We start from the raw sequence: 19971 nt of genomic DNA on the forward strand, positions 1-19971 counted from the left end.
GTGTCTAGTTGGAACCATCTAGTAATGGTAATTTTGTTGTTGTTACTAACATCATACCTGTTGTGGACCTATTTCATGGCTTCTCATTTAAGGGAATGTATAGTAATGGAGTAATAGAGATTACCATATCCAGACATGAAGACACATTGCATTATGCATCCCTATTTCCAAATCAAAGATGGACTCCAAATGAAACTGTTGGACATGTCTAGACAATGGGATGCTGAACTGTCTGGCATTTTCTGTACCAGAAATGTTGGGTTACACTTAAATAGCAGACTGATGGAATTATAACTCTTTATGAAGGACTATACTATTGTAACAATATGGGAAAATTAGTCATGGGGTGGGAATTTGGGGTGGCAGAAATCTCTGACTCTATGGATTTGTATCATAAAATTCTAAATTCAAAATAAAAATTCAAAAAAGATTACATAATCTTTAAAGGTTTGGTAGAATTTCTTAGTAATACCATTTCTTTGATGGGAGGCTTAATTAGCACTTCAATTTCATTGCTTGTTAGTCTATTTATATTTTCTTTACTTTCTTTATTTAATTCTGGTAGCTTACATGGATATAAGAATTTTTCCATCTCTCTGAGATTTACTAGTTTGTTGACACACAGTTGTTCTTGGAAATTTCTTGTGAACCTTTGTATTTCAATTATACCAGTTGCAATAATTCCCTTTTTATTTCTTAATTACATTTATTTGAGTATTTAATCTATCAGGTTGTTAAAGATTCATGTGTATTATGTTCTCAAGAAACATCTATTTTGTTGCTTTATTGCATTTTATTTATGTTTTCATCATTATTAATTTTCACTGCCTGCTAATTTTTGATTTGATTTGTTCCTGTTAGTTTCTAAGTACTTGAGATACATCATTTGATCATTTCTATGAGATTTTTCTTTTTTAATGCGAACATTTATTGTTATACACCACCATCTTAACATTGCCTTTACTCTACGCTGTAGATTTTGTTATGCTGTTTTCATTTTCATATTTCAAGAAAGTTTTTGCTTTCCTTTTTAATTTCTTCAATGACCCAATCATCATTCAATGCTATGTTTAATTTCCATATATCTGCAAATGTTTTATTTTTCTTATTTTTAATATCTAGTTTAATTCTTCTGTGGTCTGAGAAGATAAATGGCATGATTTCAATCTTCTTAAATTAGCTGATACTTGATTTGTGTCCTACTATATGGAGTATCCTAGAAAAAGTTTCATCTGCTTTTCAGACAGATATATATATTCTGTAGCTATTGGTTGAAACAGTAAATATTTGTAACATCCATTAGGTTGATTGTACGAGGAGGCAAAGTCACACCTCTGGAAACGTCTTTAATATTGTGTGTGAATTCCATGGTTTTGAATTTGGTGACTTTGGCAAGCTTTAGAGTTTTGCCTGAGGTGATGATAGGAATCTGCTTGGTGATCTCAAATGTCTTGAATAGCTTATCTGTGCTTTCCATCCTAAAGAACATGTTGATGGCTTTCTTGGTCTTCTCTAGGTAGCTGCTCATCATGCACAGGCAGGTGATGTTTAGGATTATGACAATAGTAAAGGCAGTAAAGTTGACAACCATGTAGTAGACATTCATGTCTCCAGGGGTAAAAAGGACTCTCAGAGTCACCATTTTGTTCACAGTGCCATACATGTTGGAAGCCACACACATCTATTTACCTCAATCTAAGAAATATGCCTTGACCACTGACATGCATTTGCCATTTCCCTCCATTTCTCTCCTCGTTCCTTCTTTCAGCAGCTTGCCATGAAATTACACCAATTGAATTGCAGGTCAGGTATGCCACAAACACTAAAGTCAATCAAGGTACTTTCCCTTCCTTGATGATGATATGATCACTTCTGGCCATGATTATGGGCACAGTAACCAAGACCATGTCAGTGCCATTTAAAGTGCTATTTGTCACACTCTTAGCAGTGATTAGAGTGGACAATAGGATTAAAAAGGGCACAGAAGGTAGAAAGCACACAGTCAGATGGCTGTGCAATCAAACCATTGTCCTGGCTTTTTCTGTAAGCTACAGAGAGATGGTTTGCCAATGGAATCTTCCACCAGATAACACAGTATTCAGAGCAGGCCATGGGACAAACCTGTCGTGGACCCACAGAGCTGGTACTTGATTAAGAATCTGACATAATTGCACCATTCGGGGAACCACCCTGTACCCCTTGCCAGGACCAACCAGAGAACTGCCACCATAACTACACCCTGCAATGGAGTGCCCGCCACCTGTGTTTATTTTTTATTTTAAAGTAATATTTACAAAGAGAGACACAGAAAGAGAGAGCTTCAGTTCACTGATTTCTCCCCAAATGTCTGCAACATCCAGAACTGACCTGATGCAAAACTAAGTGTTTCTACTGGGTCTCCAACATAGATGCAGGAGCCCAAGGCTTTGGGTCATTCTCCACTCTTTTCCCAGTCCATAGGAAGGGGACAGGATAGGAAGTGAGGCAGCCAATACTGGAACCAGTGCCCATAAGGGATGCTGGCACTTCAAGGTGAAGACTTAGCCTGTTGAGCCACTGTTCTGACCCCATCAGTCTATGTTTATATACCTTCAACCAATTTACATATTTTGATTTGGGAAGTTAATCCATTTACACTTAGAAAGTTAGTGTTTGTAGATAAAAAGCATCACCTGCTATTTTATAAATTAGTGGTTGTAACTGCTATCCTAGTGGATTTGGTGGTTACATGTACTGTCATGATGTTTAATTCTAATGCAAGACTCTGAAATCTCTTGTAAGAATGGTCTGGTGATGATGAACTCTCTTTTCTTGCTTACCTGGTAAATACTTCATTTCTCCTTTACTTAGAAAAAACAGATTCCCTGGATGTAATATTCTTGGTAGAAAGTGATTTTTTTCTTTTTTGAAGACATTTGTTTTTATTAGAAAGTCAGATCAGATTTATGGGTAGGAGAGAAAAATCTTGCATCTACTGGTTCACTTCCCAAATGGCCTCAAATGGCCAGAGCTGAGGCTATTTGAAACCAGGAGCCAGGAGCTGCATGTGGATGCAAGGTCCCAAGGCTTTGGGCCATCCTCAATGGCTTCCCCAAGTCATAAACAGGGAGCTGAATGGGAAGTGGAGCATCCAGGATATGAACTGGCACCCATATGGAATCCCAGCACATCAAAGGAGGGGATTTAACCACTGAGCCATCATGCCAGGACCAGAAGTTCACTATCACCAGACCAGCCTTGCAAAAGATGCTGGAGAGACCTTGAAATATTATCTGCTTTCTTCTGGCTTATAAAATTTCTCCAGAGAAGTCCTTTACTAGTCCAGATGGTTTTGTTTGATATGTGAAGATCCTCACCTTGTGCTTCACTTTTAACGCTTAGACTATAACATGCGTTGAAGAAGATCTGATGGTTGAGTCTGCATGGGGCCCTCTAAACTTTCTAAATCTGGATGTCTATATCTGTTTCAAGGTTTAGAACATTTAGCAGATCCTAAATATGTTTTCCTTCTCCCATCCTTCAGAAATTTCTGTAATGTGAGCATTAAATATCCTATATTCCATGTAGGTATACTTCATTTATTTTTTCTCTTTAATTTTGGTTTGGCAGGATCATTTCAAAAGTGTATTGGCCCCGATCGGAAATTCTTTATTCCATTTCTCAAGGCACAACGCAGAGCACTTCATGTGTCTAAAATATGTGGATTTTCCCTGTACCAAATGATTTTCCAATTCTCTATAGATACCAGTGAATTTCACACAATTAAAATGTACTCTGAAATACATGCTTGTAGTTTGATCCCACAAGTAAGAGTTCAGTCTCACAAAACCACCTCTATTTAGGTGCCAGTTACAAGTCCAGGCCTTAAGCACTTCTGACTAACCACCTGTAAATTGAGAGTTCCTATAACATCCTCTTTATGTTTTATCTTTCTCTAAAATGACTCACAAAATCATGCAAACACATTAACAATTTCATTTAAAGAGATACTACAGAGGACACAAAAATAAACCACTGGGTAGAAAGATACAGGAAGAAAGATATGTGGAAAAGGACATGCCATCTCTGGGGCAACATTGCCCCATTGTTTCCATGGAATGACAATCCAGCCACTCTCAGAACTTGGCCTTTTTTGCTATGGAAGCTTCATTCTGGAAGCAGCGATGGATTATCTCGTTTGTCATTGTAATCAACTCAGCTTCCTATCTGCCTCTCCTTCCCAGATACCAGAGACAGGACTGAAATTTCCAACCCTCTAACCATAAAATTGTTTCCTGACCGTCAGCCACCATCCTGAAGCTTTCCAAGAGCTTTAAAATCTTTAAAATCTTTTAAGAACACATAAATCACTGCTATTTTAGTTATAAATGTATAGGAATTGCAAAATATTAACACTACTTTTTATTAGTACACTGTCATTTTAAACACCAGGAACACTGAGAATTCAAATTAGGCTGGCATAAAATTTATTAAGATTAGCCTGAAGGGTGCTTGCTTCCCCTGTTCATATAGACGTAATGACACAGAGTGAATGGCTTCTTTATAAATCAGTGAATTCTCTTTTAGAGTGTAGATCAACTTCGAAATTTTATCCTTCATGCTTTCAGTGCCATAAAATATATCTGAGTTCCTTTAATGGGAAATTTATTGTCAGTATCACTTCCTCTGGGACATCTTTATCCTTTTCATCAAAATCACTTTCCTCATTTATGTGGATTAGTGTGCCTTCACTATATTCCCCTGACAGTCTCTCTCACTATATATATATAATAGTGTAATGCCAACACTTTCATGGTCTTGTCTTTCTTCTCTTAACTCTATGTTCTATTCACATACTGCCAACACTATGCTACAAATTTCTGTTAGGTTGTGCACATATTACTTGCTGTTACCACCTGCCATGGTGCTTGAATACAGTTGTATGCTTCATGTTGTATTTCATCCAGAATTCAGTTAAAGTATCAGTATAGTAGCCAAGTGTGGCAGGAAAAACCTATTCAAAAGCCTATACAAGAGATCTCAGTCAAGGTTAAGATGACTGATCACGGAAGGTTGGTGTAGCGGAGAGTGTAAAGAGGGACAGAATTAAGCAGAGGAGAAAGCAGGAAATATAGAATTGTAGGGAAAGGTGTCTGAAGTTCTCTGGATTCTGCGGGACCAAGAGGATTCACTCAACTTGGAACAGCAACTCGGAAAAAAGAGAAGGAAAAGTCCCTCAAGACAGTGACGTGCACCCAGAGCTGCTGAAGGCAAATACCACTCAAGAACTTGAAACTTGGTGAGTCACAATCCAGGCAGGAAAAAAGCTGGCGGGAGCCTCAGCTGACCCATAGGAGAGAAGGGAAGGCCTTTGGGGAAAGAGTAGTGGGTCAGAGGTGCACAGAGAGAACCCCAAGCCTACTCCCACCCAAGGGCACCCATACCTGAGCCGTAGGGAGGGACATCTAGATCCCCTCCAAACAGAGACACAAGGGCCACTTGGCTAAGAGGTTTCTCTTGTGAACTCAGCCTCTGAACGTGCACTTGGGTGAGCGCCATAGCCTACAGACCACAGGGGAACCCAGCAGCAGAGGTACAAATTCCAGGGAAAACAAAGCAGCCCAACCCCCCACAGTTGCTTGCCCCTTCTTGGCTAGAGGAGATATGGTACCTCATACAGGGCAGAGAACCACACTGCTGTCTGCAGACCACGTGACAGTAACTGGACCACTCCCGCTCTAGGCAACTGCACTGCAATGAGAAAGGGCTGACACAGAGAATCTGTGCAAAGTCCCACTCCCGCATGAGGCTGGGAAACACATCTACTGAGTAGAGAGAAACCACTGGTCACCCACAGGGTGGTAGCAGCTGACAAACACCCTGGTAATCAGGCAGACTGACAGGCCCCAACAAGCCATAGAGCAACAGATAGACACAGTGGGCCCAGAAACCCCCCAAAATATGTCAGAGACTAAAATTCCAAAATGACAAGAAACCACATCGCAATGGGGAGAAGCATCAGTAAAAGTAATTATTCAGAGGAAAGAACCATCACTCCCCCCCAAAAATGACCAGAAACCAATCTCAGTCTCTGAGCTGTGAGATGAAGACATTGAGGAGCTAACAGTTAAGGAATATTTTTTAAAAATCATAAAACTCTTCAGAGACAGTGAGAAGTGCTGGGAAGAGCTCAAGGAATTCAAAAATAACATTATCACAGAAATTAAGCCGGTCCAACATGAAATTTCACAGCTGAAAAACACGACGAAAGCTTAACCAACAGAATCAATGTGGCAAATGAAAGAATTTCAGACGTAGAGGATATCCAAGTACAGAATACACAACAAATAAAATACCTGGAAGAAAATCTGATCAAAACTAAGATATCTATACAACAAATAAACAACACAATCAAAAAGTCAAATATCAGAATTATAGGAATTCTGTAAGGTGTGGAAAGAGAAACAGGAATACAGGAAGTATTCAAAAAAATTGTAAAGAATTTCCAAAACTCGGGGAATAAGCCGAATCCAAGGAGAAAGAACACCAAGCAGATTTGACCCCAAAAGACCCTCACACAGATACATTTTAATATAGCTCCCCTTAAAGGAATACAAGAAAGCAAACAAGCAAGAAAAAAAGGACACAGTAATAGAGGAAAACCAATCAGAATCACCACTGACTTCTCAGAAGAGACCCTTCCAGCAAGGCGTGAATAGGGTAACATCTTTCAGACCCTAAAGCAACACAACTGTCAAGCAAGAATATTGTACGCAGCAAAGCTTTTATTTCTATTTGAAAGCAAAGTTAGATACTTCCACAGTACAGAGAAGCTGGAAGAATTTGTCCACAACAAACCTGCCCTAGAAATGCTCCTCAGTAATATGCTGAAGTCAGAAAGAAAAGGAATGGACTGGAATCAGAGATGGCAAAGGGGAAGATCTTCACACTAAAACACATGAAAGGAAATGCTAGACAGAGACACCAACACACACACACACACACACACACAACCATGACAGTGCTAAATCGCAACCTATCAATACTAACTCTGAACACAAATGACCTAAACTCCTCAATCAAAAGATACAGATTAGCAGAATGGATCAAAAAACAAGACCCAACTGTCTGCTGTGTACAGGAGACACACCTAATCAGCAGAGATGCAAAGAAGTTGAAAGTGAGAAAATGGAAAAAGACATTTCACGTGAATGGGAAGGAAAAAGGAACAGGTGTAGCTGTTCTAATCTCAGATGACATAGACTTCACCATAAGAGATACCAAGAGGGACAAAAATGGATGCTTCATAATGATAAAGGGAGCCATCCACCAAGAAGAAATAGCAATAATAAATGCTTACACGCCAAACACAAGAGCACCCAGCTATATGAAGCAATTACTAATTGAATTAAGAGGAGACATTGATGCCAACACAATCATTGTGGGAAGCTTTAACACCCGATTAACACCCCTAGATAGATCAACAAAGCAGAAACTGAACAAAGGAACAACAGAACTCTCACAGACAATAGAACAAATGGACCTAATCAATATATATAGAACCTTCCATCCCACAGACACAGAATACACACTTTTTTTCGGGTGTGCATGGCACCTTCTCCAGGATCGACCACATGATAGGGCACAAAACAAGTCTTACTGAAGTTTAGAAAATAGAAGTCATACCATGCACCTTTTCAGGTCATTTCAGAATGGAATTGGAAATCTATAAATCAAAACACCCCAGGAAATATGTAAACTCTTGGAAGATGAACAACATGCTCCTAAATGATCAATGGGTGAGAGAAGATATTAAAGAAGAAATCAAAAAATTCCTTGAAACCAATGAAGGCTAAAGCACAACATACCAAAACTTGTGGGATACCGCCAAGGCACTATTAAGACATAAATTTATTGCAATTGAAGCCCATGTCAGGAAGCAGAAGCAACAACAGCTATATGAGCTCAGTATACACCTGAAGGATTTAGAAAATCAACAAAAAACAATCCTCAAAACAACACAAAGCTTGAAATTATCAAAATAAGGGAAGAAATTAACCAAATAGAAACCAAAAAATTCATACACAAAATAAATGAAACCAAAAGTTGGCTCTATGAAAAATTAAACAAAATAGACACCCCACTGGCCCAACTGACAAAAAAAAAGTGGGAGAAAACAAGAATTAATAGCATCAAAGATGAAAAAGGAACATAACAATGGATACTGCTGACATACAAAGAATAATTAGAAGTTACTACACACAACTATATGCTAACAACTCAGAAGACCTCCAAAAAATAGAGAGGCCCCTGACTCCCACCAACTACCAAAACTTAGCCAAGAGCAATGGAAAATCTAAACAAACCTATAACAGAGGCAGAAATTGAATCAACAATCAAAAATACCAAAAAAAGAAAAGACCAGGCCCAGATCGTTTCACTGCTGAATTCTACAAAGCATTCCAAGCAGAACTGACCCCAGTTCTCCATAAAGTCTTCAAATCAATAGATGGGGAAACAATTCTTCCAAACTGGTATTATGAAGCCTAATACCAAAACCAGATAGAAATCCAACAGAGAAAGAAAACTACAGACTGATATCCCTGATGAACATTGATGCTAAGATCCTCAACAAAATACTAACCAACAGAATACAAAAACACATCAGACAGATCATTAACCCGGACCAAGTGTGATTCATCCTGGGCATGCAAGGAAGTTTCAACATATGTAAAGCTATAAATGTGATACATCACATCAAAAAACTCAAGAACAAGAATCAGATGTTAGTTTCAATAGACGCAGAAAAAGCTTTCAACAAAATCCAACACCACTTCATGATAAATACACTAAATAAAGTAGGCACAGAAGGAGCAATCCATAACATTATTAAAGCAACATATGAAAAACCTAATGCCAACATCATATTCAATGGGGTAGGACTGGAAGCCTTCCCACAAAGATCTGGAATCAGACAAAGCTGTCCACGATCACCACTGCTATTTAATACAGTGCTGGAAGTACTGGCAAATGCTATTAGACAAAAAAGGGGGGGGGGGGAAATCAAAGTAATTCAAATGGGAAAGGAGGAAATCAAATTATCTATATTTGCAGATGATATGGTCCTATGCATAGGAAAACCAGGAGACTCAATAAAGAGACTGCTATGACTAATGCAAGAGTTCAGCAAAGTGGCAGGGTATAAGATAAATAAAAAGAAGTCACCAGCCATACTATACGCAAACAACCCCAAGACTGAAGAAGAACTAACCAGCATGGTGCCCTTCAAAATAACAGAGCAGGAAATGAAATACCTAGGAATAAACCTAGCAAAGATTGTGGAAGACTTCAAAAAATGGAGAAAAATACTTTGTTTCTGGATGGGCGGAGTAAACATCATCAGAATGGCCACACTACCAAAAGCAATATATACATTGAATGCAATTCCAATTAGAACACCAAGAACATACTTCACAGAGCTGGAAAAAATGATGCAAAGGTTCGTCTGGAAACACCAAAAACCTCAAATAGCCAGAACAATCCTGAAGAATAAGAACCTAGCAGGAAGGATCACAATCCCAAATCTTCAGACTTATTATAGGGCAGTGGTAAACAAAACAGCCTGGTACTGTCACAGATACAAAAACGTGGATCAATGGAGTAAAATAGAAAATCCAGAAGGGAACCCACACATGCACAACTACATAATGTTTGACAAGAAAACAGAAAATAATCCAGGAAAAAAGGAAGGTTTCTTCCAACACTATTGGAACAACTGGCTAATAGCATGTAGAAATAAGAAGCAGGACCCACACCTTTAATCATACACAAAGATCAAATCTAAATGGATTAAAGATCTAAACCTACACCAAGAAACCATCAAACCTTTGGAAGAAATGGTTGGACATACTCTGCAAGATATAGGTGTGGGCAAAAACTTCCTAGAAAAACACCAAAAGCAAAAGAAGTCAAGACCAAAATTAACAAATGGAACTACATTAAGCTTCTGCACAGCAAAGGAAGCAAGCAACAAAGTAAAAAAGAAACCAACAGAATGGGAGATCTTTGCACACTACACAGAAGACAAAGGAATAATTTCCAAAATATACAAAAAGCTCCAGAACAACAATAACATAAAAACAAACAAACCAGTAAAGAAATGGGTATGGGGAATGGGCAGACACTTTACAAAGGAACAAATTCAAATGGCTAACAAACACATGAAAAAAATGTTCAAGCTCTCTGGCAATAAGGAAAATTCAAATAAAACAACACTGAGGTTCCACCTAATGCCAGAAAGAATTGCCCATATACAGAAAACCAGCAGCAACACCTGCTGGCGAGGTTGTGGGAAAACGGGAACACTACTCCACTGCTGGTGGGAATGCAGGCTAGTGCAGCCACTATGGAAGTAATATGGAGAACACTTAGGCAATTGAAAATTCACCGGAGAATCAAGATGGCGGAATAGGGTAAGGACACGTTTATACAGATGGAAAAACATTTAACCAGGATGAAGCAGAGAGGACATATTTCAGGAAATAGGAAAGGACAGAACAACAGCAGAGGGGTACCTGGAGACTGACAGACATGGGAGAGCAGCGGACACAACGGTGTGGTGTTGCAGAGACTGATGTTCCAGCACTGCCATCTGAACTCCACAGCAGCCGGGGCTCCACCAGCAACCAGGTGGGAGGGGACTTTCACTGGGAGCTCGGGTGGTGAACCCAAAGAAATGTCCGTTCTGCTGGTCTGTTTGATTTGACCAGGGGCAGAGACAGAGCAGCAGATCTCAGACGGGCAGTGCGAGAACAGAGTGAATTTCATGGTCCAGTAGGCCCCCTAGAGCTGAATTGGGCGCCGTTTTGTATAAGGAGGAAAGGGCGAGGGAGAGGACTGAGCTGGGAGTGAGCTCATTTCTGTCTGGGTGAACTGCAACGACATGGCATTCTACGGGTTCCACTCAGGGCAAGTCTGGGATAGCCCTCAGATCTGATGGCCAGCAAATCAAGAACCTTAGTGGTTGTACAGCAGGCACCATTTTAGGCACTGTGGCAATAGCTTTGGGACTACAGGGGACAATAGTGAACTGCGCATGTGCTGATCTCGCGAGAACTTGCTGAGGTCCGAGATTGCACTGGTCCCGCAGGAAAATAATACTGACTCTGGCAGCATACCAGCCAAAATAGGTCCATTGGGCACCCAGACCTAACGTCCAACAGGTTCCAGCAAGATCAGCGCCACCAACAACCTAATTATATAGGACACCTGGTGTCTCTCTAATCCTGGGACCTGCTCCAACTCGAAGTGGGAGAAAGGTTGCAGAGACAACAGTGCAGCCTCACCACGGTATCACAGGAGGTGGTGAGTGGTGAGCCAAGATCTGGGACTGTGGAGACCACAGTGAAAATCTGACATAAGAACCCAGACCTAGAACTCGCTGGAGGTTGTGGCACAAGTGGCTGCAAGAAAAGTTGTGTACCAACCGCAATAAGTAAAATTGCATTGTAGACCTATGGGTGACATAGCTTAGAAACCTGTCAAAAGGAGAAGATTCTGGTAACCAGAAGTACAATGATCAAGAGCAAAAGAAGAGGCAAAGGCACAATGAATATTGCCAAAAACTCTCCTGCAAGGGAGCAAAACCCTATGCCAATCTCAGAGTTAACTGAGGAAGACATCGAGAAAATGGGGCACACAGAATCCATACGACTCATTTTAAAGATTCTAATCAACAATGAGAATCTCATGCAAGAGTTCAAAGAATTTAAGGAAGCAATAAAGCAAATCAAGGCTGGTATATCAGAAATTAAGATCACAGTAGAGCAAATTAAGAGTACAGTGGAGAGTCTCCAAAATAGAATGAAGCAAGCAGAAGAATCTCAGAATTGGCAGGTATTTCCTGTCACCAGGGGGCAGCAAACAAAAAGCTGGAAGCAGAGCTGGATCAGGCCAAAAAAAGTATTCAAGAATTGAAAGACACTAATAAGAGGCCAAATATCAGAGTTATGGGAGTACCAGAAGATGCAGAAAGAGAAGCTGAGTTTGCAAATGTATTTAATGAAATAATAAAGGAAAATTTCCCTAATCTAGAGGAAGAATTGGGAAACAAGATCCAGGAGGGGCACAGAACTCCCAACAGGCTTGATCAAAAGCAATCTTCACCATGACATATGATCATCAAGCTCTCTTCTATTGAACATAAGGAAAAGATCCTTAAATGTGCGCGTGAAAAAAATCAATTGACATATAAAGGAATGCCAATTAAGCTCACAGGAGATCTCTCACAGGAAACTCTACAGGCAAGAAGAGAATGGAGTGACATATTTGAGATTCTAAAAGAAAAAAATTGTCGGCCCAGGATAACATATCCAGCAAAACTTTCTTTTGTCTTTAAAAAAGAAATAAAATTCTTCCACAGTAAAGAAAAGCTAAAAGAATTTGCCTCTTCCAAAACTGCCCTACAAATGATACTTCAAGATGTTCTCTTGGCAGAGAAGAGGAATAGCACCTACCAAAACCAAAGGCAAACGTGAAGAACATCCCAGTAAAATGACAACAGAAGACTAAACCAATGAACAACCCATTCCTAAAATAACAGGACCAACGTCACACCCATGTATATTAAACTCTGAATGTAAATGGCTTAAGCTTAATCAAACATCATAGATTAGTAGACTGGATTTAAAACAAAACCCATCTGCTTATTGTCTGGAGGAGACACACTTCAACAAAGGTTAGCGGAAACTATATCACATGGGTTTTGTTATTCTCTGTTAGTTTCATCTCTTCAAAATACTTCCTTCTGATTAAATCATTCAATGACTCGTATATCATATGGTAGCATCATTTTCTTCAAGAAGGTTCTTGATTTTCATTTCTTCAGCTACACATTAGTCATTCAATAGCATGTTGTTTAACTTCTTGGTGTTGTTAATTTCTTTTTTCTTCCTGTTGTTGATTTTGCTTTGTGGCTCTTCATTTAAGGGGATGTATAGTAGCTGTGTAATGGAGATTGTCATATCTAGTAACATGTCATTTAACTTCATGGCATTGTAAATTTCCTCTTTTCTTTCTATTGTTGATTTTGAAACATGACTTTTCATTTAAGAGGATGTACAGTAGCTGTGAAATGGAGACTAACATTCAGATGTGAGGATGTAGTGTAGTATGCATTCTTCTTCCAAAGATGGACTTACAATGAAACTGTTTACTACTTCTTGACAATGGGATTCTGGACTCTCTGCCATTGTCCAGGCCCGCAATGATGGACATATGACTGTGTATGAAGAACTATATGTTAGTAATGATATAGAGGAACTGGCGGGGAGGGAACTGGGGAGGGGAGAAGGGAATGTGAAACTGTACTATAAAACAATAAGAATAATAATAAAATGAATTTAAAAAAAAGAAAATTCACCTACACATGTGGCCCAACAATACCACTTCTAGGAATATATCCAAAGACTTGCTACACCACGAAGCAACATGCGCCCCAATGTTCATTGCAGCACAGTCAACAACAGCAAGAATGTGGAAGCAATCTAAATGCCCATCGACAGAGGGCTGAACAAAGAAACTGTGGTACATCTACACTGTGGAATACTACTTGGTGTTTAAAAAAAATGAAATACATCACTTTGTGGCCAAATTAGAAACCATTATGGTAAGGGAAATGAGCCAATCCCAAAGGTCAGATATCATATGTTTGCTCTAATATAATATAAAATTATGCCAAATCTAGAGATATCATATGTGAATCTTACTCTGTGTTACTCAATGTTACTTCATACTTACCTGTACCTAATTAACAAAAACTTGTGCTGTAGTTCACTAATCAACAATTCACAAGAGGTTGATCATTTATAATCATCTGAGATAGTCAGTATCCACCTGATTACTGTTATTGGTACTGCCCATAAACAACGAAAACCTAATCCTCACTGTACCTACATTAGGAGCTCAGGATACAAGAATTAACCTAAAACAAAATGTTAGTCTCCTACATGGCTAGGAGACACTCCAGTGGAGACAAGATGGACTTGGGAAAATTCACAATGGACACAAATTATGAACCTAGAGCGGAGAACAGAGTGGAGGGGAAAGAATTTGGGAGAGGGGAAGAGCCCACTGCCAGCTAAATTGTATTGAAAAACAGTTAAAAAGTCTTTACAAGGTATTAAGCTTTTATAATTGGAAATAATTTCTTGGTTAATTGGCTGCATTAATGAAGTTGTCTACTAGTCAGTAGCCCAGTGACAGGAGTTCTAGCCTTGCATGCACCAGGATCCCAGGTCAGTGGTGGTTCGTGTCTTTGCTGCTCCAGCTCCCATCCAGTTAGTGGCCTGAGGCAGCCCAAAGCTTTGGTACCATGCACCCACAAGTGAGACTAGGAAGAAGCTTCTGGCTCCTAGCTTCAGATCAGCTCTGCTCCAGCCATTGTGGCCATTTGGGGAGTGAATGGAAGACCTTTGTGTCTTTCCTTCTTTCTATAAATTGGACTTTCCAAGAAAAATAAATAAATCTTTAAAATAAAAAAGGAAAATTTCACACTTTCAGTCAAATCCCCTGAAAAACTTGGATGACCAACAGCGCTATCCAAGGCATTTAAGTGCTTTAAAAGTTAAGTTATCTATGGTATCTGTCCACAGTAAGAATTCAGGAAGGCAGCACAGCCGCATGATTCACTGTCTATAAGCTGAATAACAGATTTCAGTGACTGATTTCAGTGACTAACAGACTATGGAGGAAATCATGGGACTGTTACTAATAATAGCATGTGTGTTATCTATATTGTGGTCTGTGGACTGTAGCCACTGTGGAATTTTCTATCAGTTTATGCTATACGCATTGTAGATATATTGTATTGTACCCCATAAAAATGTACAAGTTGGGCTTAATACAGTCAAAATATAAAGATAACAAATTTGAACCATGTTGTTGAAAACCATGAAATTGAAAACCATGCATATTGAAATTGTGCCACGTGAAAGTTTCCTTACTTTAACTCAAACTAACTACAAACTATATTTCCATTTCAAAAATGAGAAGGCTCAATTATATTTCTAAATTAATAAAGTGCCTTCATTGATGTCTAGCTTTAAGCATACATGTGAAATTTTTATTTTAAAAATTCTTGGTACTTTTACAAACACTTTCTGAGCCTATGATCTAAAACTATCAATAGCAACGTCTCATGCAGTTATGCAAGTTATTAATTGTGTTATATGCATAAAAGCAATGTTAGGTTCCTCTTTCTTATCTTTCTTTAAGAAACAGAATCATTCTGGATTTCCACATGTATTATTTCTGTCCCACAAATATGTACAGAGTCACACAGTCCTGCACACATGGCTATCTTCACATGTGGGAGTTTCAAAGGGTTTGGAAATAACCTCTGCTAGATTCACTATTAAATGGAGAAATCATTTATTTAACATGCATTTTGTAATAGATGAATTTATTGCTTTCATGCCATCAAATATGCATAGAAACTGTATGAACAGGTAATTGTTAGTGCTCTCTCTGCAAATGTAAAGAAACTGGGACTTTGGGAAAAGTCAAAGGACTTGTCTTGGTAAAAATAAAATTTTTCCATTTAGACTTGAGAGTTGTTGTTATTATTATTATACAAAGGTGAATGCTGTGTTTCACCATGTCATTCTAGCTTAATGAACCTGCTAAGATCATGAATCGTGAGATACTCTGGTGAGGGTCAGAGTAGACCTAAATACATTAGGTATTTCCCTGACACATGAACAATTATATATGAGTTGCCTAACTGTACTTGCATGCTCATTGCACCTCTCCATAAAGCAAGTTTTCCATCCTTAGCATAATAATCTTGATCCTCTTCAACCACCCTTCATTTGTCACTGATTTTCCACTCTTGGGCATGAACTACTCACTGAGTTTCTTCCCTCATATCTTTTCTTGCTTGTCAGGTAATGATTCAAGCTTTGTTTTTGAGTCGTCGTGATCTTTGTCTTATGTGTTCATACCCAAGACAGTATATCTATAAAGTAACAGAGCTGGGACATAAATCCATTGTGGAAGACACATATGCTTAAGTTTTGTGTTCACTGTAAATGATGAGAAAAAAAAATCACATTCAGCTTAGCCTATTCAAATAGAAAAGATAGGAAGCTGATTGTACAACCTTATTCTAATTCATCCTAATTTATTTTCATCTTTAAAAAGATATGGATAGTACTTTTTCCTCACTCTTTTTATGGTCCTGAAAGACTTCCCTGCACTCCCCCCCCCATTACGGATTAACATAGCGTATTGAGGGTATAGTAGGTTTTACAGTTTTTCGATGTAGATCTTAAGTATTCTGACATTAATTGTTGGTTTATAGATTATATCGCATTATCTTATTGCATTGAATACAGGTTGTTAGAGATTGCACTAATATTACAATATACAGGTACTATCTTCCAAGTTGTCATCTTTCATCTCAGATTAAGGCAAACATGTGGTATTTAACCTTTTGGGATTGGTTCATTTCTCTTAGCATGATGGATTCCAGTCGGGCCCATTTGACCACAAAGAACTGCATTTCGTTTTTTTTTTAATAGCTGAGTAGTATTCCAAAGAGTAGATGAACCATAGCTTTCTTATCCAGTCTTCTATTGATGGGCATTTTGGTTGCTTCCAGGTTTTTGCGATTGTAGATTGTGCTGCTATGAACATAGGCGTGCATGTTGGTTTCTTGTGTAGGAGATGTTTTGGATATATCCCTAGGAGTGCTATTGCTGGATCATATGGTATGTTGATTTTCAGTTGTTTGAGTATTCGCCAAACTGATTCCCATAGAGGCTGTACAAGTCTGCAGTCCCACCAGCAGTGGAGAAGGGTTCCCTTTCCCCCACATCCTCGCCAGCAAGTGTTGGTGGTATTATGTATGTGTGCCATCCTTACTGGAGTTAGGTGGTATCTCATTGTTGTCTTCATTTGGATTTCCCTTATTGTCAGGGAACTTGAGCAGTTTTTCATATGCTTGTTTGCCATTTGGGTTTGTTCTTTTGTGAAATGTCTGCCCATTTCTTGAGCAGTTTGTTTGTTCTGGTGTTTTGGTTTCTCTGGAGATCTTTGTATATTCTGGAGATCAGCCCTCTATCTCCTATGTAGTGTGCAAAGATCTTCTACCATTCTGTAGGTTGTTTTTTTACGTTGTTGATTGTTTCTCTAGCTGTACAGAAGCTTCTTAGTTTGATGAGGTCCCAATTGTTTATTATGGTCTCGATTTCTACTGCTTTTGGAGTCTTTTTTAGGAAGGCAGGGCCTACTCCTAAGTGTTGCAGTGTGTTTCCAACATTTTCTTCCAAAAGTCTGAAGGTTTCTGGATGTAGGTTTAGGTCTTTTATCCATTTAGATTTGATCTTAGTGTATGGTGAGAGATGTGGGTCTATCTTTTTGTTTCTGCAGGCTATCAACCAGTTGTCCCAACAGCGTTTATTGAAGAGACCTTCCCATTTGCTTGGATTGTTGTCTATCTTTTTGTCAAAGATTAATTGACTTATCTGTGTGGGTTTCCATCTGTTGTTTCTATTCTGCTCCACTGATCTTCCTCTCTATCTTTGTGCCAGTACCAGGCTATTTTGATAACCACTGCCCTATAGTATGTCCATAGATCTGGTACTGTGATTCCTCCTGTTAAGCTCCTGTTGTTCAGAGTGGTTCTGGCTATTCGTGGTTTTTTGTGTTTCCAGATGAATCTGTGTATCATTTTTTCCAGTTCAGTGAAGAATGCTGTGGGTAATTTGATTGGGATTGCATTGAATGTATATATTACTTTTGGTAGTATAGACATTTTGATGATATTAATTTTGCCTATCCAGGAGCATGGGATGTTGTTCCATGTTGTTCCATGTTTTGAGCTGGCGTGGATTGGCTGATGCCTCGCTGGGTAGGACACAAAGATTAGTCACTCCTCACCATAGTGCTGAGGATTTCCCTGCACACCCCCGCCCCCCAAAAAATGTTCTGCACCTTAATTGTCGACAAATGTCTTGTTAGAGTTACAAGCCAGTCTACATTATCCTAAAATCTGCCAAGATCAGCAAAATTATACTTCAACACAACAAATGACTAAATACTAAAATGAAATAGACACAAGACAGCTGAATGGTACCTTATAGCCATTTTAAGGTATATAGCAGCCGGTCCTGTATATAAACTAAAATTGAAATGTCAATGAACTAATCATAGGTTGTGATTAGGACTTGCTTTTTTTTAATTTTTTTTAACATACTGGTTACTCAAAACCATGTCAATTCCATAATGTTGCAAATTGCTGTTGATGTTATATTGGGACTCTTAATTGACTGGGATGATATTCTACCAGCTCTAACTTTGGACCAGAAATGGTCTCCCCAAGAAACTGTTCAACCCATCTGGATAATAAATAGCAGGACTCTATGCTTGGTATATGTTTGCAAGGAAAGAATCTTGATTGAATTTGAACTGTCATACTGCATCAAGGTGGAGGAATCCACCGGGAGTGAGGGGCGTGGGGAGGGGCGGGGGGATTTCCACAGCCTATGAAACTGTCACATAATGCAAAATAATTAATAAAAAAAGATATGGATAGTAATGACCATGTAACAATATTGACAACGCCAAAGACAATTTCAGCATAGCTGGAGGCTTCCCAACCCAGACCCTCTTTGTGTCCAAGCAGTCTCAAGCAATCTCAAAACAGACATTGCAGTGTCTTGTTTCCTTGCCATAATTCCTATATGTTTTCATTTAGTTTCTTTTGTGTGTATCTGGGGGAAAGTGAGCTAAGATTGGACTGCTGGCAACTATGACAAACTGGAAACAAACAGAACTGTGCCTATTGGAAGGCAGTAGGAATTACCCTTACTTGTCATGGAAAAATGCAGGCGCAGTTTTGTCAGATCCTCATTTTCTGCAATATTTGCTACCATGTATAATACTGTGTAAATAAAAAAAATCTGCAGGCTGAAACGAACCCTGTCTGTAGCCTCTACTTCCAAGTCAGGTAAGGGCAGCATATATAATCATTTGATGAATAACTTCTCTTTGGTGAATTTAGGCAAATATCACTTTAAAAAATTTTTATTGTCATCTAAACTTTTGAAATGTCTAACTAATGTATTTAACTTCCAGTTTATCTTTATTGGAAGAATTTGACTGTAGTTGTAACGAACTGGAATCACTACCTTCTACTATTGGCTACCTTCATAGTCTTCGAACATTAGCAGTTGATGAAAATTTCCTTCCAGAATTACCAAGAGAAGTAAGGAATAAATACTAATGCATTTAAATAAACACTAATGTTCAAAATGTAAAGTACATATTCACTTTAACATTTTTCTACTGAATATTCATAATGCTACAACAATAATCAATGCACCATTTCTTTTTATTTTATTTTTGATGATGTTTACACAGGGTGGGAAGAATGGAGGATTAGGGGAAAGTGGGGGAAACCATGGTTTCCAAACTTTCTGTTTCTTCTTTCTGTAGCTGGGGGAAGGGGAGAGACAGGAAGAGAAGCCACACCCAGCCTCCCAGCCACCTCAGTACTCTGGGATGGGGAACAATCACCTGATGTCAGCCCATGGTCCTGTATCTGGAGCATGCTCCGAGGGCTTTGCCCAAGCTTTGTATCATTCTTTTTAAAGTCAAAAGTTATGAATGAAAATGATAAAGGAAATTGTAGTATGAAATAAGTATAGCTTTGCAAAGGAACTGTCAACCATTATTAATTTTTTTGAATATGTATGTTCTATTATATACTCAGATGAAGATTTACCTGATATACAATATAAAATAATTTATGAAAAATGTTAACCATAATCATTCTAACAATAAAATTACAATTGAGTTTTTTATACATAAAGAAATGTGAGATATATTTAGTTAATAGCTAAAAGAGTATGTAACATACACATATTTTAAGAGTAAGTTTATGAAAAGTAAGTGAATACTTGTATTAGCAAGAAGTTTAAAATGTTGAAA

At 38.6% G+C, this 19971-nt stretch overlaps 1 protein-coding gene and 1 pseudogene across 1 annotated transcript in view; one reads left to right on the top strand and one right to left on the bottom strand.

Moving 5' to 3' along the window:
- LRRC7 (leucine rich repeat containing 7) overlaps window positions 1–19971 on the top strand; it is a 470136-nt gene that overhangs the window by 341396 nt on the left and 108769 nt on the right. The window contains exon 12 of the mRNA XM_036494635.2: window positions 19117–19246. Within this exon, the coding sequence (XP_036350528.2) occupies window positions 19117–19246 (130 nt within the window). The remainder of the gene's footprint in view (window positions 1–19116; window positions 19247–19971) is intronic.
- LOC105942041 (microfibrillar-associated protein 3-like) lies at window positions 1265–5538 on the bottom strand (annotated as a pseudogene).

The sequence above is a fragment of the Ochotona princeps genome, chromosome 2 (genome assembly GCF_030435755.1).
Source record: "Ochotona princeps isolate mOchPri1 chromosome 2, mOchPri1.hap1, whole genome shotgun sequence".
NCBI lineage: Eukaryota > Metazoa > Chordata > Mammalia > Lagomorpha > Ochotonidae > Ochotona > Ochotona princeps.